The sequence below is a fragment of the Capsicum annuum genome, chromosome 3 (assembly GCF_002878395.1).
Source record: "Capsicum annuum cultivar UCD-10X-F1 chromosome 3, UCD10Xv1.1, whole genome shotgun sequence".
Classification (NCBI taxonomy): Eukaryota; Viridiplantae; Streptophyta; class Magnoliopsida; order Solanales; family Solanaceae; genus Capsicum; species Capsicum annuum.
Window position 1 is genome coordinate 53,644,541 of NC_061113.1, and position 25,761 is coordinate 53,670,301.

At 35.9% G+C, this 25,761-nt stretch overlaps 1 protein-coding gene across 6 annotated transcripts; it reads left to right on the top strand.

The window, feature by feature from the left end:
* The first annotated feature begins 587 nt into the window (after positions 1-587).
* On the top strand, positions 588-25,757 carry LOC107863846 (E3 ubiquitin-protein ligase RGLG3). Of its 6 annotated transcripts, none has more exons than XM_047407992.1 (12): positions 588-700; positions 7,027-7,413; positions 8,126-8,210; positions 8,296-8,436; positions 8,531-8,644; positions 15,004-15,101; positions 15,183-15,262; positions 15,337-15,442; positions 23,916-24,043; positions 24,132-24,258; positions 24,372-24,428; positions 25,432-25,757. In XM_047407992.1, exons 2-12 carry the CDS (start codon positions 7,060-7,062, stop codon positions 25,513-25,515), a joined length of 1,374 nt encoding a protein of 457 aa, XP_047263948.1. In that variant the 5' UTR covers positions 588-700; positions 7,027-7,059; the 3' UTR covers positions 25,516-25,757. The 6 variants fall into 6 exon arrangements, with proteins under 6 accessions (XP_047263948.1, XP_047263950.1, XP_016565497.1 ...); XM_047407994.1 differs by having other exon boundaries at positions 599-700; positions 7,178-7,413; XM_016710011.2 differs by having other exon boundaries at positions 602-700; positions 7,178-7,302.
* The last annotated feature ends 4 nt before the right edge of the window (positions 25,758-25,761 follow it).

Consider the following 25,761-nt stretch of genomic DNA (forward strand, 5'->3'; position numbering starts at 1 on the left):
CTCTAACAACTCAACAATTTATAAGAACTAATTTAAGCATAACAAATAATATTAATATCGAATACTAAAATATTACAATCACTAAATTTAAGAAACTATTAATTAATAAATACAGAAGACATTTTTCAACATTTTGTCCGGACAATCTCAAGATACTGCAAGCAATAGAAATATAACGGAACGACAAATTTATTCAATCTTGTGAAACAAGTTACATCGATAATAAAATGAAATATGCAATTAGCAAAAGTAACATAGGTAAGTCTTCCTTTAAACATATGAAAATAATAATATATTCAACGAATATCGAAAAAGAGAAAAATTTAGGCTTTACTATTTTTTATTTCAAGCAGTTAAAAATTAAAATAAAGTATAGTGAAAATTATTTTTGAGTAATTTAAATTTTTGAGAAATATGAATTTTTTGAATTATATGAATATGAGTTTGTTGATATGGGGAAGAAGGGCGAGGGCATATTTATCATTTTCTAAAAAATAACTTCCTTCAAATAAAGAAAAAAGAATTATCTTAAAAAATATTTTTTCAATATTTTACTACAACCAAGCAACAAAAAAAAATAGAAAAACATTTTGAAGAAAATATTTTCTATCATACCGAATACATCCTAAATATTGATTGCCCCCAGTAGATTCACTGTGCATCTGGAAAATGCTCTTTCTCCAACCAGAATATCCTTCAGGTCTCTCTCTGCTCTCTCTCTCATCCATTTGCACATATGCTTACATGTTTCTTTACTGCTACTTTTTGATTTTTGTAAATAGCTAGATTTTGTTAAGTTTGGCTTCCGCCACGGATTCAAAAGTTGGAGTTTATGAATTTTTATATCTATTTTGAGTTAATATTCGAAAACAACTGATTTCTAATAAAAGATTTGTATTTATTTATTGATATATAGACTTTGTGAGATGCTAATCCGCCCCTTCTCTTAGCTCTGGAGATTTGTGTGAATATTACCCAATCACTAATAGTAGTAACGTGCAGTATATACCTATTTTCGAGTGAATAATTCATTAATTATTGCTGTAATTAACTTGAAAATGGCGGAATTGTCCAGTCTTTGTTTGGTTTTTGAGCTGGGAATCGCTACAAGGCTACTTGGTGTTTCTGTCGAACCCGTAGACGGGATTGTAGCTCCTCCCCTGATTAGTAACCCAAGAGTCCCACGTTATATTAATGAGCTGACGGATACTTTTATTGGATTTTTCATCCATCCTAGATGTGTGGGATAGTGGTTGAGCCAGGTTTCAATCAGTAGTATATGTGGTGTAATAGGTTAGCAGTTGGTGATTTATTTGGTAAGTAATCACTTCTATCTGATCTTGACTTAATCATTTGCCTTGTTTTCTGTTTGCAATCGTTTGACTAAATTAAGCTCAAGTTGGGTGATGCTTTGTTGCTGCAGTTGGTTGGGATAAAAGGGGAAGTTAAAAGAATTTGAGCAGGAGAGAAAAGGCTCAGATTTGGTTGTCTTTTTCCTTTCGGTATCAAAGTTAGCAGGGTAGGAGAAAGAAGAATGCAATTCCACAAATATATATCCCATATTGATGATGGCTTTGGAGCATAGTTGTACTCGTCACTTTTGCTTTTGAGATTGGGATGTCAAGAGGATAGGTATTCCTAGCAGCTTAGCGTTCCCTTAGGAAAAACATTACATTTAGGGTTGACTATTTTGAAGTGTAAGTTAAGATGAAGTTTGGCCCCAACATGCAGTGTAATGCCGAGCTGACTAATAAATTCTGTTCCCATATCCATTTTAGTACAGTCCATGGCAAAGCTCTAGGCTGACTATCTATCCTTCAAACAAAATCTTTTGCTCTTGTAATGAGAGAGACTCAAATGAGGAGTAAATTTAGAATTCGCCTGATGTTAAGGATGCTTATGGACTAATTTGAGGTATGAGAAATTCAAGGAATAAAGTACCTAAAGCAATTGTAATCGCTTATATATGATAATGATTTTGAATATAATCTGTTGTAGAGACTAGTTAAGATCAAGAAGAGGAAACGAAAAGGTATCTACAAGTGAACTATTAATCTCCTTCATCTTGATGGGTATTTTATCGTATTACTTTTTGAACCAAGACATGAAGAACAATGTTTTAAATTTTGAATGGAACCCTAGGGAGAATTTTATGGATGCTTGGTCAAGATGACAAGCAATGTTTGGTTGTGGGTGCTAATGAAGGAAGACAATGTTCTTCCTTATCTCTTTTTATGGATGATGACCGCTTCCTTTGTGTTTTTTGTACTAAGCTTTGTATGTTCAACACAAAGGACCCGTGGATCTACTCCAAGTTTGTCCCCCCCTCGGCATGGAATGTGATGTGTGTATTTTGCTAACCCTAACCCCTCATATCTTGAGGACGTGTGCTTGTTGTCTTCTCTTAATTTTGTGAGGTACGGATTCGAGGTCGAATCCTTTTCAAGAAGGGGAGGATGATACAAGTACGACCACGAGGATGGACGTGAATGAGTGCGTAATAAATCCGTCCAAGGAAGTGCACAAGTGAAGTGTAAAGGAGGGCCTAAACATACCAAAATCAACCCACTTTTTGCACTTGATGGGCACCTCACTCTTGAGGGGTATTATGGACATTTCACACTATTTTTGTAATATCTATAAATAGAACCTTTTAGGGTTTCATTCATTAGACTTTGATGATAATGAATGTTGTATAACATTGAAAGACAAGTCCTCTCTCCTTGAGGCACAAATCTGAAACTTGTAACTAGCGTGATACTAGGGTGGAATCACTAGTGTTGCATTCTTGCTTAGAACGTTGGGTGCTAGAGGAGGTTGAGGTCTCTCTTGTGCTCACCGAAGAGAGTAGGTGTTCCTATTATCATTGTATTAAGGGTCTAGGTGCTTGAATACACTTAGGTTCTTAGTTCATGAGATAGTGTATGTCACTCTATCTATCCTTTCTATTCTTGCAATCTTGTAATGTTTGTATCTCGTATTGTACCCGTTTGTGTTGTTGTTGTTATTCCCATTGTTAAGTTCATCTTGTTCTTCATTCTCATGTTGTTAATCTAGTTTGTTATTCGCTTAAAATAGGTGTTAATCACCTCATTACATTGTGTTTTTGTTGTAGATCTTGAATCCGAGAGGGGTCACTCAAAGGGTCCTCGGTTCTCTTGAACTTGTGGACTGTGTGTGTTTTGTGTGTTCTTGGTCAATCCCGTATCAGGGTAAGATGTATGCAGTCCATATCGCTACCTCCGAAGAAGTAGAGAGGCTGTTTCCGTGCAAATACAATGATCATAACTCTAATATTAATATAAGATCATAATTTCAACACAAAACGTAGGAAATGGCACCCACGAGTGGGGCAAACACATGTGGTTCTCATTTGAACTCTGTCCCTGTGATTCTATTGACTTCTTTATAGAAAAATCTTGTGACTTAAATTTCTGTCTCTGTATATGCGCTGATATCTGTATGAATGTAAGAGGGGTGAGTTCACTAACTCAATGAGTTGTAACTAAATTTAAGACTTGAATTTTGCATGCTAGTTTAAAAACATGCTCAACATATGAAAATGGAAATTCATATAAATATACATATATTGTCATATATTTTGACATATAGTCGAATAATCATAATTCGTCTCTTTTCTGTCTGTACACTTTTCTCTTATCACCTGTAATCGGCACCATCCCAGTCAAGTAGGGACATCTTATTAACTGGAATGTGACACCACAGCTATTATTTGCGGGCTCCACCCTGTTGTCTGAGGATAACAGGAATCTAACGCTGCCTTTGTAAGCAGGGATCTCTTTTTGTAATCTCATTCTCTTTGTCAAAACTCGTTTTGTATGACTTCTACATATGAGTATGTCATATATTAGTATATGCAAATCATAGTTCAATATTACATACAATCAGATATGCGAAAGTTTTCATATCATTTGAAAACATTTAGGTATATTTTGAAATATGCCAATCAAAGTACTAAAATGATGCTCATCTCATGACTCAGATGGTACCTAAAAGCTCATACCAAAGAGATCATATATATGAAAAAAATACGTAACTCATATCTCAAGTAAAGTAGGCATGCACCAATACAATACCAGTCTCATAAACACGTCTCGAGTAGTGCTGGCAAATGAGTAGTTGGGTCGGATATGGGCAGGTCGAAAACGGATTGGACAAAAAATGGATAAAATATCTGGAGGCCATATTTCTTACATATAAAAGTGGGTCGAGTGATGGATAATATGGCTACCAGTGCCCATGGTGGTAATTTGGTACCAGACAACTTGAATACCAGGCAACTTTGTTAGATCCATTCTGGTTCTCCTTGGCAGCTCTTGCCCAAGTAAATTCTGTGCTTAATCATTTCTACAGAAATTGTCTAATATGACCAAGTCAAAAACTCTATTTGAAATTTCCTTTTTGTTTTTCATTGATAAATGATGTACTAAGTATAAATTTACTCTATGAGAGAGCCATTTAGTTTCTGCTTCTCTCTCCTTGTTCTTTTTATGGTGGTAACTTTTGGCAGGATCAGGAGATATTAGTACTCTTGTACTAATCTACAGAAAGAGTTGCAGTAATATAATTTCTCTGTAGATTGAAGAAGTGCTTATTCCATTATTGTGGTGTATTAGCTAATTAGCCGCAAATATTATTTGATTTTTTTTCTTTCTTTCTGTATGAATTGATTTCAGTGTATATAACTCTAGTGTTTAGTTTGTATGTAGGGGTGGGCATTCGGTTTGTTCGGATTGATTGTTTTATATCGGTTTGGTTTTTCGGTTTTCGGATTGACGAAAATGACAACCATAACCAAACCAAAATAAATTCGATTTGGTTCGGTTTTTACAAATTCGGTTCGGTTATTTCGGATTTTTATTTTGGTTTTGAAAATTAAAGTAGGGAGCATTTAAATTTGGTGATTTTTCTAGAAAAAATGATTTTTTTCAAACCTATTTTTCATCCCAAATATAATTAATTCAACACGTAGGAAATAACCATTAGTTTAACATAATATATAACAACATTATGCATAAGTTTGAATAAACAATCCACAAAATTGTTGAAATATCATAAAAACAATCCACACAGTGGTCACAGTCGTAGCCGGTTGTGTGACGGCAGTGGCGGCACTCGGCAGCAACTGCCGACGGCAGTGACGAACCGGTGATCGAAATTTCAAACGAATTGAGTACTGATGATGACGATGGCTGAGCCTGAGCCTGAGCGCCGCTGCAGCCTTCACTCTTCAGGTTAATGTTATGTTAGCATTAGGGTTACTAAATGATTATAATTTATATATTTATTTGTTATATTATATCAGATTATATTATATTATTATTATGTTTACATATATAATAATATATATATAAATATAAATTATAATATATTATTTATATAATTTTGGTTTATCCGATTTTCTTTTTTTTGAAAATCCGAAAACCAAACCGTTTAATCGAATTTCTAAAATTTGAAATCGAAACCAATCCGAAAAATTGAAAAACCGAACCAAAATTAAATTTCGATTCTGTTTTTTCGGTTTGAACCAAAATATGCCCAACCCTCACTATTTGTATGGGAAGTTCCTATCAGAGTATTTATCTTAAAGAGTGGTTCAGTATAAGTGGCAGTAGCTTCAGGTGAAGAGAAAACATAGTGGAACTACTTTGTTAATTGATCTATGTAAACAAAATAGTTATTTTGGTTGTAATATCAATTGCATACCAAATGAGTGAATTTCCTAGCTCAAAGAAGATTTCACCTTTCTTCCTACTTCATAGCCCTAGAGTAAATTCTCTTCCTGATCTTCTACTTACTTTTGCTTTCATGCTGCTGGATTCGTCGCCTTTAAAGTGGCTTATAATATGGATATCCATATTTTATCCATTTTTTACAGCAGGTTCTATGGATATGAACCATATCTGACCCAGTTTAAATGAATTAGTATCCAATGCGTTTTAAATTGGGTGGGGGCCAACATTTTTAAATCCATTTTGCCAGCACTAGTCTTGAGTAAATGCAATCTTTTCGAGACATCCATGTTAGATACGTTTAAATTTTAAATCATGCATAATTAGTTTATAAATCATCCATTTTATTAAAACAAGTCGAGGTTGAGCACACTCGCTTTGTCTTCGACACAAGCAGATTCAATTCTACTTGATAAATTTTGTGGAAGTTAGTTTCCTGATTGGCGGTGATAATTTACCATTTATTTTAGCTGAAAAACATGTGCTGGTTCGTTCTTGACAAGGTTTGCAAATTTATAGGGCATCATTGATATAGAGAATGACTCCAAGCTTGAGTGAAGCAACTGCTTCATGTAGAAGCTTATTACTAATTGCCTAGGTTCATTGTAAAAAGAAAAAAAACACTTCCACACCCTGGATTTACGTGTTACTATATTCATTGGAGAACATCATTCACCCATTAGAGAACATTAATCATTCATAAATACCTCTAACATAGTTTTTCTTAGTCATATAAGTACACACTGTAAAAGGAATATTTTATGTGGCACTAAAGGGATGATTTTTATCTCGCTTCTGGCATAGCAAACCCTAGTGGCAGGTCTTCATGACATGCCGCTAGCTCTATGATAGAGTGCTAGACGCGCCCCCTTGATAATTGTGTTGTTGTGCCTAGGTTATGAATGTTCGCTGCCACAGAGATTGTTCAATATGCTTACTGGTGCCTGTTGTAAGGGGATGTTCAAAAGGAAGTATCCAACTCGATCAGAAATTTTGGGTTAAGGCACAGCTCTTTGTGCTTGGGACTTCAATTTCTGTAGAAGCATATTGCTGTTACGTCATTACAAAGCTTCCAAAACATGATTATTATTATTATCAATATCAATCCTTAAAATGAATTCCGTGTTCATGGAGAGAGTTTTTGATTAGGCACTTACGGTTTCCTGATCTCTAGCAAATATAGCTTATAAATACATCCGCTCTTCTGATTAGTATGAAGTTGTGGATACAATTCAAAGAACTGGTATATCATATCATCATAGCGTCTTTGCAGAGCTCTTAGTAACATTGATTTTCTTCATACACAATGGGGAATCAAGAGTCTGGCTTAAATGACACTCACAGTGATAATTATCACCCCAGCCCAGAACATGTAAGAAATCAAATTGGCTCCAATCCTCAATATCAGCCTACAACTTATGCAGAAAGCTCCGTGGATTCTAACTATCGAGCTCAAGTTACATCATATGCCGGAGTTTCAGATAGAGCAAACTATCTAAGGAACCAGCAAGCCTCTTACATAGCTGATAACTTTAAATCTTTGGATGAGGTTAATTTCTTAATTACATGTTCATTTTCTCCAGATTTTATAGAGTTGCATAGAACATCTCATGGTGGACCAATGTGGGGACATCAGATGGCAATGAACAAAGAGTCACAAGTTTGTGTTGTTTCCCTTAACTTCAGAGTTCAGATACCATCTTTTGTTTGCTTTAAGTAATTTGGAGATCCTTGTTCTTTGAATGTTAACCTTTCTTCACCTCTAATCAATTATGATACTTGAACCGGAGAAACAGTTTTGTCACTATTATTAACCGTAAATCTTGTTTCTCAACACATGAAATGTCCGAAAATTCTATGAGGTTATACTGCCTTACTTTATTTAGAGAGAGTGTCTTATGTCGTAAAACCCCATTGTGCTTCTTAGAAGCTAAAATAGTTGCATCTCAAATCAAATACAATTTTGCATTGCACATTCACAGATGCTGCTGGAAGTATTGAGTGATGTACTGCATTACTTAGATCTGTCCAACCTCTTGAGAGCTGCTGGTCTTATTACAGTACAATATATAGATATTGCTGTTTTCTATTTAATTTATTACTCAAAATTGCTAAAGATAGGAATAGCCCACAGTAAACTTATAGAACTAGTATCTGAAAGATGATCATTGGAAGCATTGATTTCATTGTTTGACCATTTTCTCTAGTTATAAACTTAGAATTCACAGATCAATTTATATTAGGCAAAAAGTCAACAATGAATCGGTTCATGCGGAGCTCCTAATTTTTACTGCTTACTTTGCTAATGAACTGTATTAGCTATACTTTTGAGCAATGCAATAGATAAATAACAGAAAGAGTTTCTATGTCAGGTTGTTACTGCATTGCGAGAAGCAGGGCTTGAATCGTCAAACTTGATTCTTGGCATTGATTTCACCAAAAGCAATGAATGGACAGGTGAACCACTTCATTCACTAGACTATTAGTCGTTGTGCTTGTCGCAAGTTGTGGAGGCGAAGGGTTGACAATTTTAAGGTTGTAGGAAGGTCTTCATTCAACAGGAGAAGCCTCCACTCGGTTGGTCACACAGCTAACCCATACGAGCAAGCCATCTCTATAATCGGGCGAACTTTGTCTCCTTTTGATGAAGACAACTTGATACCTTGTTTTGGATTTGGTGATGGTTAGTTTTTGCTTCTAAGCCTTAATTTTTTCACAAACAATCAAGATGGTTCTAAATAGTCTTGACCATGGGCTATTGTCTCTGTAAATTTTAGCATCCACACACGATCAGCATGTGTTTAGCTTTTACCCTGATCATCGCCCTTGCCATGGATTTGAGGAAGCTCTCGCAAGATATAAGGAAATTGTTCCTTATCTGAAATTATCAGGTTTGAGCTGAATACTGCTTTTATAATTTCCTTTATTCAGTGGTTGGATAGGGATTATCTGTGGTTCATACAGTAGTTGAAATGATTAGCTGCATTTACAACAACATACCAAGTGTAGTTCCTCAAAGTGGGGTTTGGATTGACTGCATTTCTGAATCCTAAATGAATAGTGGTGGTATCTGTAGTTATGTAAGGTCTGCTGTTGTTAACCTTGTACTCTGAACTCCCCCCCAAAAGTAGGGATTGTCTCGTCCATCTTATGTTTTTCTTCATTGACAAAGTTTATATTGTGTTATGATAGTTTTAATGAACTCTTTTTATAGCAAGTGCATCTCCTTACATTGTTAAAATACTATTGAAAATCTTAGTGGAAAAATGGAGGAACTGATTTTATTGATTCCAATTTGCTTAGTGTTTTTGGCACTCAGCTATTTAAGTATACTTAGTTACATCTTATATGTACACAAGCAACAGTTGATTATTATGATTGTATTATTTCCAACGATACATTAATTCTCTCAATACTAAATTAACTTTTCTCATATCAAATATTGCATTAGCTCTTATTATCATTTCCTAAGCTGTATAAAGTGCTTATATGTTCTCCAAAATCTTCATTAATTTATGATATCATCTCCAACACTCTTCTTCAAACATGAGGTGGCGAATAGCTGAATTTGCAAAGTAGAATCGAGTATGCCGCGAAAGTTACTACTAAAGGAGTAATCACTAGAAATGAACAGTCAGAATAGTACTTCAGAATGGTATTATCGAATAGGGTTGTCAGATCAGTATAACTTAAGTAGTGTGTATATAAAAATGACTTGCTCTGTCGTGAAGCTGATTTGCTGGGGAAACTACTGTGGGTAGATGAAGCACGGCTGAATATGCGGATATGCTGTTTGCCGGCAAAGTTTTCGACTGCTTCTGACGAGTCCAAGCATGCTATCGGATGTTTCTTTGACCAGAAAGTCGGCAGTGCACAATGCTGACTGTGGTCAATCTACGGTGCTAACTCAGCGCTGATAGTGATTTAACTGACAGGGAGATGACTTGAATGTGAGGTATGATGATTGGGCAGTAACATGATACTGAATGGCTGTATGAGAAATCTAGACTAATATATGAGTAACGTCAATGGGATTTACGTGTTACACAGAAATGCATACATATATGTGCCACATTAGGAAATTTAATCATATGTATTGGAAAGTTTGGATATAAAAGACTTTAGGCAAAATACAAGGAAATGAGATCTCTTGCCCTCTTACAATTTGAATAGAAGAAAATGACATTTTTAGATCTCTTATGTATAAAAATGAAGTATCTCTTATAAAAAGGTCATAAAAGTTAAAAAGAAAAATTGTAAAGGGCTATAATACCATTTCTCCCAATACATTTGTCTTGCGTGTTCTTTCAGTTTCTGTTCCCCTACCTCCTGTTTCCTTTACATCCTCCCCTGTTTTCCACACAATATTCCCTTAGTTTACATTTGTTTAGCGTTTCTTCCCCTACTTTTCACACAGCATGCCCTTCACCGAACCCCGCGCACAGCAGGAGCTTAGTGCACCAGGCTCTACCCTTTTTTAATTTTTGGTGTAAAGAAAGATATTCAGATGAAGATATGTTAGATATTCAGATGAAGATATGTTACCGTTCTTTCTTTTTTTTTTTTTTTTTTAGAAAGAAGAAGATATTCAGATAAAAAGAATCAATCATGGATGCCTTAGGCTCCCTGTGAGATGAACGATTTTTTTTTGTTTTTTGCGATCTGTAAATATGGATTCCAGCAATTCCTTTGTTTGGATGTTTTTAATTCTTCAAATCCCCAGAGAATGCCAAAAGTGGAAAACTGGAGAAACTTCCACCCAGAGGTAATACTTTTACTTGTAAGCTTCATATAAATGAAATATTGAAATATGTGTAGTATAATTGTGAAGTTATACAGGTGTTATGGATGGTCACCAATTGTGGAACACTAATGGTGGTTTTTTGGGTATCAATGGTGGATTAAATGGTAATTAAGGATATAAATTATGTTGCACGATTATAAATGACGTTTTGTTCCATGGATAACATGAAAATGGTATAAGTGGATATAGATTTCACTCTAGGCTAAGAATTGGGATATGGGTGGTCTAGGGCCAATTCTCACAATATCAAATTGGATGAATTGAGCTATGAATGATATCTTTAGGTTAAAATTGATGTAGATTGACATTGTTGGAGTTCAGTGGGGTACCAAAAAGCATACATGTTCAGGTTGAGGTAAGTTGAGATGTACCCTTCTTGAGATTTTTTTAATCTCAAGGAATGGTTTGAGTTGAATTTCCAAAAATTTTGAACGCGAATGTGTGTTTCCAGGGATGAACAAATGTATTCTCCATGATTTGGGGAGTTGTTTCTGGGTGTGCTAGTTCAATTAATAGCTGAATTTTTGTATATGTTGATTTAAATATTGTTTTAAAAGAACAATATAAAAACGGTTAGCTCAAAGAGCGTCAAGGAAAAGATCTAAAAGTAGTTGGTCCAAAGAGCACGAAAAATATACAAAAGCTGTTGGCTCGAAAAACGTCAACAAAAGACCTATTAGACCTCATTTGTTTTTATTAAGATTATTAAGACGTCTGAATATGAATAAATATATGAATATTAAGGTTTGCATTAAGGTTTAGATGTCTGAATTTGAATACACATATGGATATAAGATATTAAGATGTTGGATTAAGATTTGAATATAATTAAGATTATTTGTTTTTCAATATTTGAATTTATAAAAGTTTCCTTTATTTAAAAATTAATAAATGTAAAATTCAGCAAAATACTAAATTAATCTAATGCTATATCAATAAAATGTTTTTAAAAAACTATATGGCGCTTGGTGGTGGTAATAGCTAGCGGTGGTGGTGGTTGCCGATTGGAGATGATGTTCGCTAATAGTGGTATTCTGGGTAGCAGTTAATGCTGGTGGTGGTTGGCAGTAATAGTGGTTGATGGTGGCTAACAGTAGTGGTTGATGGTGGTAGTTGGTGGTGGCAGCTAATAGTTGTGTTGGATGCTAGTGATATTTAATGGTGGTGGTAAATGATAACAGTGGTTGGCGATATATAGTATTGGCTAATGACGGTGATTGTCGGTAGTGATGATGGTTGTTGTGGTAACGGTGGTTAGTGGTGTTGATTGTAAATGGTGGCTAGTGATGGTGATAGTTGTAGTGATTAGTGGCAATGGTGGTTTTGGGTGATAGGTAGTGATAGTTGATAATGGTGCGCGCGATTCCGGTAGTTGATAATGGTTGGTGATGATGGTAGCAGTGAATGAATGAAATTGGTGAACTAACGTCTGTAGAATTTTTTTAATAGACATCTTAATGATATTAAGATTTTGTTGTAGATCTTAATCATTTAAATTTAATCAGACTCATTAGGTGGTTGAAATATATAAAAAACAACATATTCGAAGTAATCCCACAAGTGGGGTTTGGGATGGGTAGTGTGTACGCAACCTTACCACTTGCTTGTGAGGTAGAGAGATTGTTGCTGATAAACCCTCAGTTCGAGTAAAAGCATTACAAAGTGGTTCAGAAAAGGAAAACAACTAAAGAAAAGAATCCAAGACAAAATGCTAAACAAAGCATACTACAAAGTGAGAAACATAGAAAAAAAAGAAATGCACTGAATTATTAAGATTGACACCTAAAAAGACAAGTTTAGTTACTGAGATCTGAATGATTAAGATTAAGACTTTCATTAAGTGCAAATAATTAGTCTCTAGTAAGGTCCTCATTCCGCTAACAATAAATTTAGGTACAGTTTCAAAAAATGTGTATTTAAAAATGCATTTTTATGCTTTTATTGTCTTAAGTAATAACCTATGATTGCCTATGCATATTGTTTTCAGATGAAGTGACTCCAACCTTAAGTGATGGAGTCAATGACACTTAGACCTCATTTGTTTTCACTTAATGAAGATCTTAATCTTAATCATTCATATCTTAGTCAGTAAATCTATTTTGTTTTTAGGTCTGAATCTTAATCATTCAGATCTTAATAACTAAGTGCCTTTGTGTTCCTTATTTTATAACTACTTTATGGTATGAATCGATCTGAATGATTAAGATTTATAGCAAAGTCTTAATATCGTTGAAATGTCTATTTAAAGAATTTCTATAAAGACAATAGTTCATCACTACTCCATCTACTTTCACCCACAACCACCATCCAGCCACAACTACCACCGCCGCCAATCACCAACACCCACCACCTATAACCACCATCACTACTATCGTCAATCAGCACAGTCAGTTGTCACCAAGACTCACCTCCTTTAACCACTATTTATAATAATCTCCACCAACAGCCATTATATATTGCTAACCTCCCTCATCATTAACCACCACCATTAATTATCACTATCATCCACCATGATTATCCGCCTCCTCCACCAACTATCACCATTAATTAATACTACAAACCACTATACTACAAGATACTACCCTCAACAACAATCATCAGTCAACACCATCCCCAATGGACACAAAATTACCACATTAGTCATTACCATCACCCACCATCATCTAAATTGTTACAATATTTTATTGATATAGTATTATATTGATTTAGTATTTTATATGCATTTTATATTTATTTATTTTTAATAAAGACAAGTTATATATGTTCAGATGTTGATAAATCAAACAACTTTAATTATTTAGTATTCAAATCTTAATACAACATCTTAATATTTAACTGTGCATTCAGTCAGGCGTCTTAATCTTACTGTGAATAAATTAGGCTTTACTAAGTACACTAGTTGTTCTCATGCTCCTTTTGAATGTCATTTTTGTATTCTCCATGCAGGTATAATGACAAAAAAACGAATCACGAGCTAGATTTCGACGTTTCTATTTTAAGCATTTGGTGAACCCTCTTAATTTCAGTGGGTGTCAGTTTCTACAGCTTATTCTTTTGCATGGGGCGTATCCTGTGCTTAATACTCTTTTTATATATCGTAGAGGTTTCATGACCTTCACTCTGGGAGGTCTAGACATGTAAATGAGTCCTTTACGACTATTTTTCAGTTCTTATAAGACCTTGAGCCATTTACTTTGCTTCTGAAAAGTTATTCTAGTTTAAATATGTTTTGCTCACTAGAGTAATGAATGTTCAGACGTGTTCTGTGGTTCGCGTGATGACCGGGTAGTGGCATCGGGTGATAGTCACGCGCTCATCTAGAATTGGGGCGTGACACAAACTTAGTCTTATTCTTGGTTAACCTAATGTTAGGACTTATATTATCTACACTCCAGATATCTAATCGCAGGCATGCAAAGAGTATTAGAATAGCCCACATTGATTAAGGAATGCTATGCTGCCTTAGATTGCTTTGGACCTATGTTGCTCAGATTCGGATGTGGTTTTCAGATAGTGGTGCGGATCTAGATGTTGGATTCTGCATCACATAAATTTTAGGATTTGGGGTTATGGATCCTAGTGTCGATACGGGTGTTGTATACGACTAATAAATATATTTAAAAAATCTATATGACAATTAGTTAAGTAAGATTTTTGAAAATTAACTTATAGTTTGATTAACAAGGTGATCTAAATCCTTTATTGTCAATTAAGCTAAATAAAAGATGACTCATTACATCAAAGAGTAGTACTTTTTTAATCTTAGGATTTAGGGATATGGTAGGAGTATGGGTATGCGTGTTAAGATAGAACAAATAAATGTATATTAGTTTATATTTTGACAATTAATTGAAGTTATTAAATTAAAGCTGCTAAAATTAAACTGAACACTTAATATTTATAAGTGATCTCATATAAGCTCAATCAATGGTCTGGGGTGTTGTTTGTGACAAATGGGGAGAATGGGTGCTTTTCAAAGTTTCGTGTTTAGAGAGTGTGGGGAACTTGTGATAGTATGATTATTCAGTTCTGGCTAGAATTAATACAACTGCCACAACTATACGCCTCAGTCTCAAACAAGTTCGGGTCGGTTATATGAATCTTCACTTACGATATTCCCCAATTAAATATCCCGTTTCCTAGTTTTTCAAAAATTATATGGGAGTTACAAATCTGACTAATCTGAACTAAACTGAAAAGGTTATTGATATAACAAAAATACGAGCTGTATGAACCTTATTTTTCGGAGAATGGAACACAAGGCTTTGAAGTTCTTGTAGCCTCAACGTTACACTTGCACTCTATCTGCCTCATTTTTGTGTTTCTTTATGCTATGGCATCATGTGGTTGTTTATTGTTATCTAATGGATGTCCTTTATGAGATGCTGCTGCTTGAAAGCTATATATGGATTTATGATTATCCTAACTCATCTGAAAAACATGTAGGTCCAACTTCATTTGCCCCAATAGTCAATGCTGCAATTGATATAGTGGAGGCAAATAATGGACAGTACCATGTCCTTGTCATTATTGCAGATGGACAGGTTCATATCTTCTTGGAAATAATTTGACTTCCTTGACTTCTTCCTTGTTTCTTCCCTAGTTTCACCAAATTCTAAAAACAGGTAACAAGGAGCATTGACACTCCGTCTGAAAGACTTAGCCCTCAAGAACAGACTACTGTAAATTCTATTGTTGCTGCTAGGTAAACAGGTGACCTTTCAGGGAAGTTCATTTAGAGTGCCATTCTCCTGCCTTACTTGACATGCTTACATGCAGTGAATATCCTCTTTCAATTATTCTGGTTGGTGTTGGAGATGGACCATGGGATGAAATGAAACGATTTGATGATAACATTCCTCAACGGGCATTTGATAACTTCCAGGTATGACTTAAAGACATTCTTTACTTTGCTTCCATCTCTTTAGCATGTCTGATTAAACCAACTATGCTCCACCTTTCATCTGTTCTAGATATTTTTGTTTTTCGTTCTTGATTTCACAGCTACGAATATTTGTGGCTTTGAGGCTTACCGTTGTTTACAGAATAGAATGACTATGAGATCAGAAACAGAGGAGGAGAAAGAAGGAGAAGGAAAAGATGAGTGTAGTTAAGAGAGTTGTTATTATTGTATTGATCAAGTGAGTACATACATGTATATATAGTATGATAGTAATCGGTTAGCATGAGGGCTAGAGGTAGTTGGTTAGTTAACTGATGTAACTGTTATAACTAACTTAGGTCCTAATTAACTAACTTTGTGAAGAGTGATCTTCATCAACTAGTGTAAGTTAGTTATGTGAATGCTGTGCACTCTCTTTCTTCTTCTCAATACCCCCCCTTAAGCTAGGGGTGGAAAAAATATTGATCAAACCTAGCTTGGAGCTTAGATGAACATGTTGAGCCTTGCATAGACCTTTAGTAAGAATGTTTGCAGGTTGATCCTTGGTGGTTATATACTCAGTCTTCACAATGTTTTGTTGGATTTTTTCTCTAATGAAACGACAGTCAATCTCTTATGTGTTTTGTTCTCTCATGAAACACTGGATTGACTGCTATTTGTATTGCAGCTTTGCTATCTGTATATACTGTTACAGGTAGATCAACTTTGAACTCAACCTCTTGAAGCATTCCCAGTAACCAAATTACTTTTGCTACCAAATTACTTCTGCTACTGTAGAAGCTAGGCTTCTATACTCTGACTCAGCTGAGCTTCTTGATATTGTAGATTGTTTCTTAGACTTCCAAGACACCATAGATTCTCCAATCTTCATGTTAGAATATGAGTAGGAATAGGAATAGTATATAATCCTACTTGGAAAAGGATTGTAATGTAGTGTCCTATTAGGAAAATGATTGGAATGTATTGTCTATAAATAGGGCCTCAATGTAATAATGTAGTTATAACAATTCAATAATATTCTTCTCATATTTCTCACATGGTATCAAAGCTTCCACGATCTTGGTAAAGAATCAAAGAGTTTCCGCTGCCGGCGGGTGGCTATAATCTATATATGCCGCCCGTCTGGCCAATGATTATGTTAGAAAAAGTTGGGTCACTAACTCTCTATGTATCTTTCTAGTGACTATTTTCTCATATTTTTGCATAGCACCATGCATCTGTCTGGTGACTACTTTTTCATATCAATTTTTCTTAGCACTGTACTTTTTTTCAGTGACTATTTTCTCATATCTGATTTGCGTAGCATCGTGCATCGTTCCGGACTACTGTCTTATATCTGAGTTGCATAGCATCATGCATCTTTCTGGTGACTCCTCAGATTTAATTTACATAGTTCCGTACGTCTTTTCGGTGACTCCTCAGATTTTTTTCAGTAGGGTCGTGCCATCATTCTGACCCTGCCCATATAATTTCTCTTTTCCAGTAGGATCGTGCCGTCATTCCGACCCTACTCATATAATTTCTATTTCTCAATAGGGTCGTGCCATCATTCCGACCCTACGCATATTTCTTTTTTTCAGTAGGGTCGTGTCATTATTCCGACTCTACCAATATACTTTTTTTTTCCTCAGATTGTAGTCACTTTTCAACCATCAAATCTAATAATCCGGCGTGTGAGCATGTTTCAGCTAAGTTTCCGGTGACTTCCATGTTCAAGATCGACTCGTCTCTTGATTTCGAGATGACCCGTATATTTTATATCAGTTTTCGGCAATTTTCCAGCGACACATCGACTTTACGGCAATATTTACTATTCGGATCATTTTTTCAGTTTGTTCTGTTTCAATTGAGGTCTTCCAGACGTCCAAAGCAGTCATTATCAGTTTTCTTGCAGATATCTTCACCAAGTCCCTCACCGATTCTCATATTAGTTACATCCATAACAAGCTTGGTACATATGTCTTCTATGCACCAGTTTGAGGGGGAGTGTTAGAATATGAGTAGGAATATGAATAACATATAAAATCCTACTTGGAAAAAGATTGTAATGTAGTGTCCTATTAGGAAAAGGATTGGAATCTATTGTCTATAAATTGGGCCTCAATGTAATAATGTAGTTATAACAATTCAATAATATTCTTCTCATATTTCTCACACTTCACTAGGAAACCAGTTACTGACTTCCTTGAATGTGCACAGGCTGCCCAATCAGCATCATAGTATGCTGTGATTGTAGTTTGTGGTTTGCTGGACAGTAGTACTCCAAGTCTTGGTTGCATTTTTAGATACCTCACTATTCTTTTAGCTGCTTCCATGTGAGATCTTTTAGGTTGTTGCCGATATTGACTCAGAGTTTGTACAGAATAAGCTATGTTTGGTCTTGTAACTATCAGATATAGTAGTTTCCCAATAAGTTTCTGATAGGACCCTTGATCATCAAGTAGTTCATCACCTGTAGAGTTGTCTGAGATGTGATCATCATAACATCATACTCTTTGGTGGTAAGTTTTAGATTGCAATCCATAGGGGTAGTAGCTGGTTTAGAGGCTGACAAACCAAGCTCAGAGATAACTCCATTGTATACTTTCTTTGGTGCATGAGGATGCCTTGACTTGATCTAGCAAACTCTATACCTAAGAAATATTTCAGTTCCCCCAAGTCTTTCATCTTGAAAGATAGTTGTAGTGCTCTCTTTGCTTCTTCTATCAGCTCCATATTGTCTCCAGTTATCAACATGTCATCAACATAGATGAGTATTATAATAGTTCCTTTTCCAGTCTTCCTGATGAACAATCAGTGATCAAACTTGCTTTGATTGAAAAGTTTTATCAGTGCTTCTGTTAGCTTGGCATTCCACTGTCTTGGAGCCTGCTTTAAGACCATATAATGATTTGATGAGTCTGCATATCTTATTCTCCCCGACTCACAAATCCCTGAGGTAGTGTCATGTAAATCTCATCTCATCTGTAGGGTCACCTTGTAGGAAAGCATTGTATACATTCAGCTGATGTATATGCCAATGCTTTGATGCAGCCATGGATAGAATGGACCTTACTGTCACCATTTTTACCACAGGAGAAAAGGTTTCCTGATAGTCTATTCCCCCCTTTTGGCAATATCCTTTAGCCACCTGGCTTTTAGTCTTTCAATCTCACCATTTGCCTTGTACTTGACTTTATAAACCCACCTGCATCTAGTTGGCTTCTTTCCGGGAGGCAAGCTAACTATATCCCATGTCTTGTTCTCTTCTAGAGCCTGAATTTCACTTTACATGGCTTCAATCCACTTAGGATCCTTCGATGCTTCAATGTAGGATGCAGGTTCTGTAACTGAAGAAAGATAAGCAATGTAAGCACCATATTTAGCTGAGATGTTGTCATAAGAAATGTAATTAGAGATAGGAAAAGGAGTGTCCTGATGTTGACTCAGAGCTATGAAATCTTTGAGCCAAATTGGTGGTTGACTTCCTCTAGTTGATCTTCTGGTAGGTTGTGTTATATGAACTCTACTGGCCCTTGTTCCACTTTGTTGAGGTTGTGCTGTGGTTGTATTAGGAGGTGGAGCTAGTGACACTACTGAAGAAGTTGGTGTTGGAGGTGAGTTAGAAGCATTAGGTACTTGGTTGATAGGTACACCAGTAAGATCATCCTCTATGTGGTGTATAGCTGATAGAGTATCTTCAAACACTGGACTATCCACATGTTTCTTTGTAAATGGGAATTCATTTTCTCTAATAAGACATCCCTGGTCACAAAGAAACAATGGTCAGTAAGATCATATAGTATATATCCTTTCTGTACTTCAGAATAACCCATGAGTTAATTCTTTGGACCTAGACAACATCTTACCAAGTTCTTAGCAAAGCACATGCACCCAAACACCCTTAAATGATTTAAGTATGGTTGTTTGTTGTAGAGCTTCTGATATGGACTAGTTCCATTTAGCACACTAGAAGGAAGACTATTGACTAAATATGCAACAGTTTGTACACAATGACCCCAAAATTTGAGAGGTACTTGAGCTTGTAACCTTATCACTCTTGTTACCTCTTAAAGGTGTCTGTTTTCTCTCAGCTACCCCATTTTGTTGAGGTGTGTATGGGCAAAACCTCTGATGTATAATGCCCATTTTGTTAAACAGATTAGTGCAAGTGTCATTGATGAACTCAGTTCCATTATCAGACCTGATGGTCTTGATAGTTTTGTTGAACTGAGTTTTTACATATTGCAAGAAAATAGGAAGAACAACACATACATCAGATTTCAATTTTAACGGGTATAACCAAGTCATTCTAGTAAAGTCATCAACTATTGTCAAAAAATATTTGTTTCCATCAAAAGTCTGCACTTTATAGGGACCCCATACATCCATATGAACCAACTCAAAACTATTAGAAGTACTTATAGAGCTGGTAATGAAAGGTAATATACATTGCCTGCCACAAGGACGCACATTACATTCTTTAAGGGTATCTACTATATCCTGGTGTGTAGTAGGTAGAATTTTCTTTAAGGTAGGACTAGACACATGGCCTAATCTTTTATGCCAGTGTCTTATATCAGTGTCACTATTAAAAGAGACATCCAACTGAGTGCTGAGGTTAGCACTTGCAGCATCCTTAGAAGTTTGATTCAACAGTAGATAGAGTCCTTCACATTCTCTACCAATCCCCTTCACCTTGCCATTGGAAAGATCCTGAAACACACAAAAGTTAAGATAAAATGAAACGACACAATTTAAATCTTTAGTGACCTTGGATACTGACATCAGATTATACTTGAACTGAGGTAAAACAAAGACATTATTCAATGTGTTATCTGTTGATATAGTGCTGGAACCAGTGTGTGTTACTTGTGCTATTTCACCATTAGGTAATTGCACCTGTTTAGGGTGTGATATTTGGACTATAGATGCCTTGTTAAGCATATCCAAACTGGACACTATGTGATTGGTGGCTCCTGTATCAGTGATCCAATCCCTAAGTATCTTAGCCACAAGTAAAGCTTTACTTAGACCCATACCTGATTCAACACTACCTGCAAATGTAGCAGAGGATCCTGGAGTAGTCAATACACTGCAAGCAGCTGACTGTCCAGTTCTATAGCCATTAGTCATTACAGTAGTCACACATCAGATTTGTATTTTTCTTGAACTTTTGGTGATTGACTTTAGAGTACATTACTGATGCATCATGAGTGTTTGAATTAGAGGGCATGGCACCTAATAAACTAGCAGCCCTAGAACCAACAGACTTTTGAGATTCATCACTCATGATCATATAAGCCTGTGTAACTGAAGGCAATGGGGTCATAAGAAGAATCTGACTCCTAGCCTGCAGATAGTTGTCATTTAATCCCATTAAAAACTTATGCAATTTCTGCCTTTGTAAATACACAAGAAAATGCTTGGACTTAGCACAGTTGCAACCAGGTGGAGGAACAATTGCTTCCAATTCCACCCATAGCTCTTTCAATTTAGTAAAGTATGCAGCAACAGATGATGTCCTTGAACTAAAGTTGCAATTTCCTTGTGAAGGTTGAAGGTTCTTGAACCATCAACCTTATCAAATCTTGACTTCAGATCCTCCCACACTTCTTGTGCAGTATCAGCATAGATCATGCCTCCAAGTAAACTGCTAGACACTGTATTCATTAACCAAGATTGTACCACTGCATTACACCTTTCCCATTGATACCACAGTTCCTCTCCAAATGATCCCTTTTTCCAAGTTCCATCAACAAATCCCAATTTGTTTCTTCCCAAGAGTGCAATTCTCATATACTTGCTTCACAAATTATAGTTTTCAACCCCAGTCAACTGTAGAGAAATGAGAGAAATGCCACTTACATCAGTGTCGTGCAAATAAAGAGGATCACTTGTGTGCCACTTGTTGAACTTGGATCTCCATGAACTGCAGCATTCACAGGGTCAGCACTTCCATCGGACGCCATTGTCGTAATGCAGGAGAAATCAACAGCTAAATTCAGTTCTCAGAACTTTAACGAGATGAAAGAAACAGAGTAGTTCTTGATGATTTAATCACTCAAGCTGATTGTTGCGGAATTTTTGGCTAGTAGATTGCTGTGCTCTGATACCATGTAGCAATCTAGCATTCAACTCATACAATGCCCAACTACTCACTGCAAGAGTATTCAAGGTACTCTGATCATGCAGAGTAATTTACAGAATAGAATGACTATGTGATGAGAAACTGAGGAGGAGAAAGAAAAGATGAACGTAGTTAAGAGAGTAGTTATTATTGTATTGATCAAGTGAGTACATACATGTATATATAGTGTGATAGTAGTCGGTTAGCATGAGGGTTAGAGGTAGTTGGTTAGTTAACTGATGTAACTGTTATAACTTAGGTCCTAATTAACCAACTTTGTGAAGAGTGATCTACATCAACTAGTGTGAGTTAGTTATGTGAATGCTGTGCACTCTCTTTCTTCTTCTCAATACTTTTCCTTTTAATACTTACAGATCTAAGATAAGTCATTATCTTACCATGTTATATGATACCTCTTTATTTATTTTTGACAAGCTTGATTGCTGGTTCTCCTATTGGTTGATATTGACTAGGAAACAATTGCTAACCTGATACCTAGTTTGTCTAGCATATGTGGCAAAAAATTTCTATAGAAAGACTATACCTTTCCAAATTGGATGTTAATATTATCATTCTGTGATTGCTAGCTGGTTCAGATATTTTAAATAGATACCACAAAACGAATTTATTGTCAAATTTGAGGGATGAGTTGGAGTTTTGAGTCAGGGGATTTGCAGGAATCTTATCTAAACAGCTTGTGACATCTGTGCCAAATAGACACTACTGCTACTATTAGGGATGTTTTGCTCTATATGTTCAAGTACTACACCACATAACCTTTCTCCTAGAGGTTTCCATGCATTTGTGAAGGATTTTTCTTCCAACTTCTAGGTTGTGCTCTTACACTCTCCCCTCCCGACCCTCAGTCCTGCAACTGCTATTAGTTGTAAACCAATTTAAAAAGGGGAATCTACTAAAAAAGAAGAGAAAGTAAAACAGAAAGCATCTTTACAACCTCCTCCTCTTCATTCTCATCTTTTCTATCAGGAACATATTTTGCTGCAATATTTCTGTCTGGCATTATAATCTGTTAAAAAAGAAAGAACACTGAACAAACTTCTTTTCCATAAGGGTGAGAATGTGAAGGTGCTTAAAAGGAAAAGCCTCGGCAAAAGAATAGAGTTTGGTATGAAGGAGTCAGAAGTGTGATAGGCGAGCAATATGGTATAGAAAAAGGGGATACTGAACAAGTCGCATAGCCTAGTGAAAGGCCACCATGAGGCTACATAATGATATAGAAAAGGAGATGATTTGAGTGGTTGTTGATGGCAGAAGAATTTCTTTGGGATAAACATTGGTGTATAGTGGATGTGTTGAATCAGACTTCAGTAGATGTATGCTCTTCTTCTTCTTTTTCTTTTTAAAATAAAAATTTAATGGTGGCAGAATTTATTAACAGAGGGAGGAAATATGGTTTTGGAAACATCCTTTAACATACATTTTTAGGGCCCATTTGGACATGAATTTTTCCTTATTTTCAAAACAAGATTTGGGTACACATCAGGATGATTTTTTGGTTGTTTTTACCTTTTTCCATTGAATTGTTTTCCATTTACATAACTTCAATCTTTTCTCAAGTAAAATGCATGTCCAAACACAATTTAACTTTCTAACATTGCTTTTGAACTTGAACTTCAAATATTACTCAATTCATGTCTCACTTTTATTTTTGTTTGGACAATCATGGGCGTCATTCTTGCTGCTGATATTTTTGGAAGAGAGAATGAGAGCCTTGGAGTAACTGGTAAAGTTGTTGTCATGTGACTAGGAGGTCACGGGTTCAAGCCGTGAAAAAAGCCTCTTGTAGTAATGCAGGGTAAATCTACGTACAATAGATCCTTGTGGTCCGGTCCTTCCCCGGGACTCCCTGCATAGCGGGAGCTTTAATACCCTGGGCTTCCCTGTTGAAGATGATCCTTGTGATCTGGTGCTTTACATGTTATGGACTTCAAAGGAGACTCATCCTTGTCTTTTGCCCTTGAATATTGCAATGAATTTGTGGTTGGAGATGCTTAACATTTTCAGCACATGTTGGGTCATGCCAATAGGGTAAAGCAACTGATAAGCATTTGGAATGTTGGGGGATTCAAGTGGAGCAGATTTTAACAGAATTGAAAGCATGGAGGCTAATCCCGCATGCTACAAAATGGACTGAACTTGTCTGTTTTTTTTTTTTTTTTATAATTGGCCCTTTTATAGATAATTAGGTTCACTTTTTGGAAGGAAATATCTTGTGCAGTCCTGCCATATGTAGCCTTCCTGTAGGGGATTATTTCTTCTTCCAGTGATGAAAGTTTTGATGCTAATCAACTTCATTTTCCTAATTATTTGTGTACCCACTTGCAGTTCGTTAATTTTACAAAAATCATGTCCGAGCATTCAGAGATGGGCAAGAAGGAAACAACCTTTGCTCTTGCCGCACTAATGGAAATTCCATTTCAGTACCGAGCCACACAACGCCTTCAATTCAGAGAGTAAGTAGCATCTATCTTTGTGTATATTCTTCTTTCAAAATTGAAAGCATCTACATGAAGCCTAACCTTTTCGAAACTTGTTATTTAGAAGCAAAAGAGGTCCTCGGACTAGGCCATTTCGTCCTCCTCAAGAAGTAATTGATCATGATAGTGCTGTCAAATCATTGCCACATCTGACAAGCCATGAACCTGTTGACTCTGGAGCTGCAGAACAAGTGTGTGTTTATGTTATATAGTTCTTGCTCTTCTTGTACAACTCATTATTCTTAAGAGTCTACTTCTTTCGTTCTGTTTTTTTTTTCTAATAATGGTTTCCCTTTTTCTTTAGGTTTGTCCCATTTGCTTGACAAACCCAAAGGACATGGCTTTTGGATGTGGTCATCTGGTAAGTGATTCTAGAAGTGACACTTAACTACTGTCAGTGTTGAATTCAGTCTTTAAAATCTATCCAAGGCGTAATATTTTCATGTTTATATGTGATGTTTGATCTCTATAGTTTCAGCTTGTTGTCTATTATATAATTTTAGAATGTCTAAATGGCTATTTTTCTAGAACTGCATTAACGTTATGCTGCTTAGATCAATTCATTTTCCATAAAGAATGATGCAATAAGGATCTCATCGTTGAAGGTAAGTCAAAATGGTGGAAGTTAGTGTCCAACGATAACCTGTTTAGTTTGCAATTCATTTTGCTCTTCCCTATCCAGTCCTTTATTAGAATAGTTAGCGTCATTAAATATTGAGGATATCAAAAAATTATATTGACGATATCATTTTCTGGAATTCCGTACTAGCATATTATTCAAAAGGAAAACTAGCTTGACTTTTGGCATTTTGACATCTTACATGGTGAATACCATTTACCTTCATTTCCCACTTAATCATACATATCGTTCCACAATAACACACGATGCTGCTGAAATGAACTCTTTATGCACTGTTAGTTCATCTGACAGTAGAGATACTTTGTTTGAAATTAAGATCTCTATTTACATTCACTGCACCAATGGGGTGGTTTTCATAACTAAAGTTATCCTAATGACCTTATTCACTCCAAAGCATTCTTTAGAGGTTTGGACAATAAAAACACATCTAACCTGGTGACTTGGGAGATTTGATGTGTCCCCTATTTGGATGATCATAATTTTTAGCATCTTTTTGAAGTCACTTGGTATTGGTAAGGCTACTTCATCATGACCGATCATAGGTCCCATGTTTACTGCTTTCATTTCTGCTAGTACTCATTCTGCCACTGATTCTCATGTTCTGGATGCAGATAGCACCTTATCTAATTTTAGCTATTAGCATTTGAATTTTAGATTACCTACAGCTGTTATTTTAGATCGGGGAATGGCTATTGAAAATCTTTCCTCGTATTTTCTGAATCAGACATGCAAGGAGTGTGGTGTCACGATAACCTCATGCCCTTTATGCCGAGAGCCCATTAAAACTCGCATAAGACTGTATGGCTAGATGTCAGAACCATCTCCTGAACTACCTAAGCTCTACACTTTCTCCAGGATGTCAACTAAGGATATTCATTTCCGAGGTGTAAACTTCCCTGTTCCTTGAAGAAGAGCCACTCAGGTGGTTGTCATATGATAACTGATGTGATATATAAAAACTGTAAATGAGCAGTAACCTATGTATAGCTTACATGGAGTTCTTCACCTGTCCTGTTTTTTGTTTATGATGGAGTTCTTGTTGATACTTCATACC

Coding starts and splice junctions, on each gene's coding strand:
- LOC107863846 (XM_047407992.1), top strand. CDS start 7,060: ATGGGGAATCAAGAGTCTGGCTTAAATGACACTCACAGTGATAATTAT. Junction 8,437..8,530: donor TTGTTTTGGATTTGGTGATG/GTTAGTTTTTGC, acceptor TGTAAATTTTAG/CATCCACACACGATCAGCAT. Junction 24,259..24,371: donor ACTCTGGAGCTGCAGAACAA/GTGTGTGTTTAT, acceptor CTTTTTCTTTAG/GTTTGTCCCATTTGCTTGAC.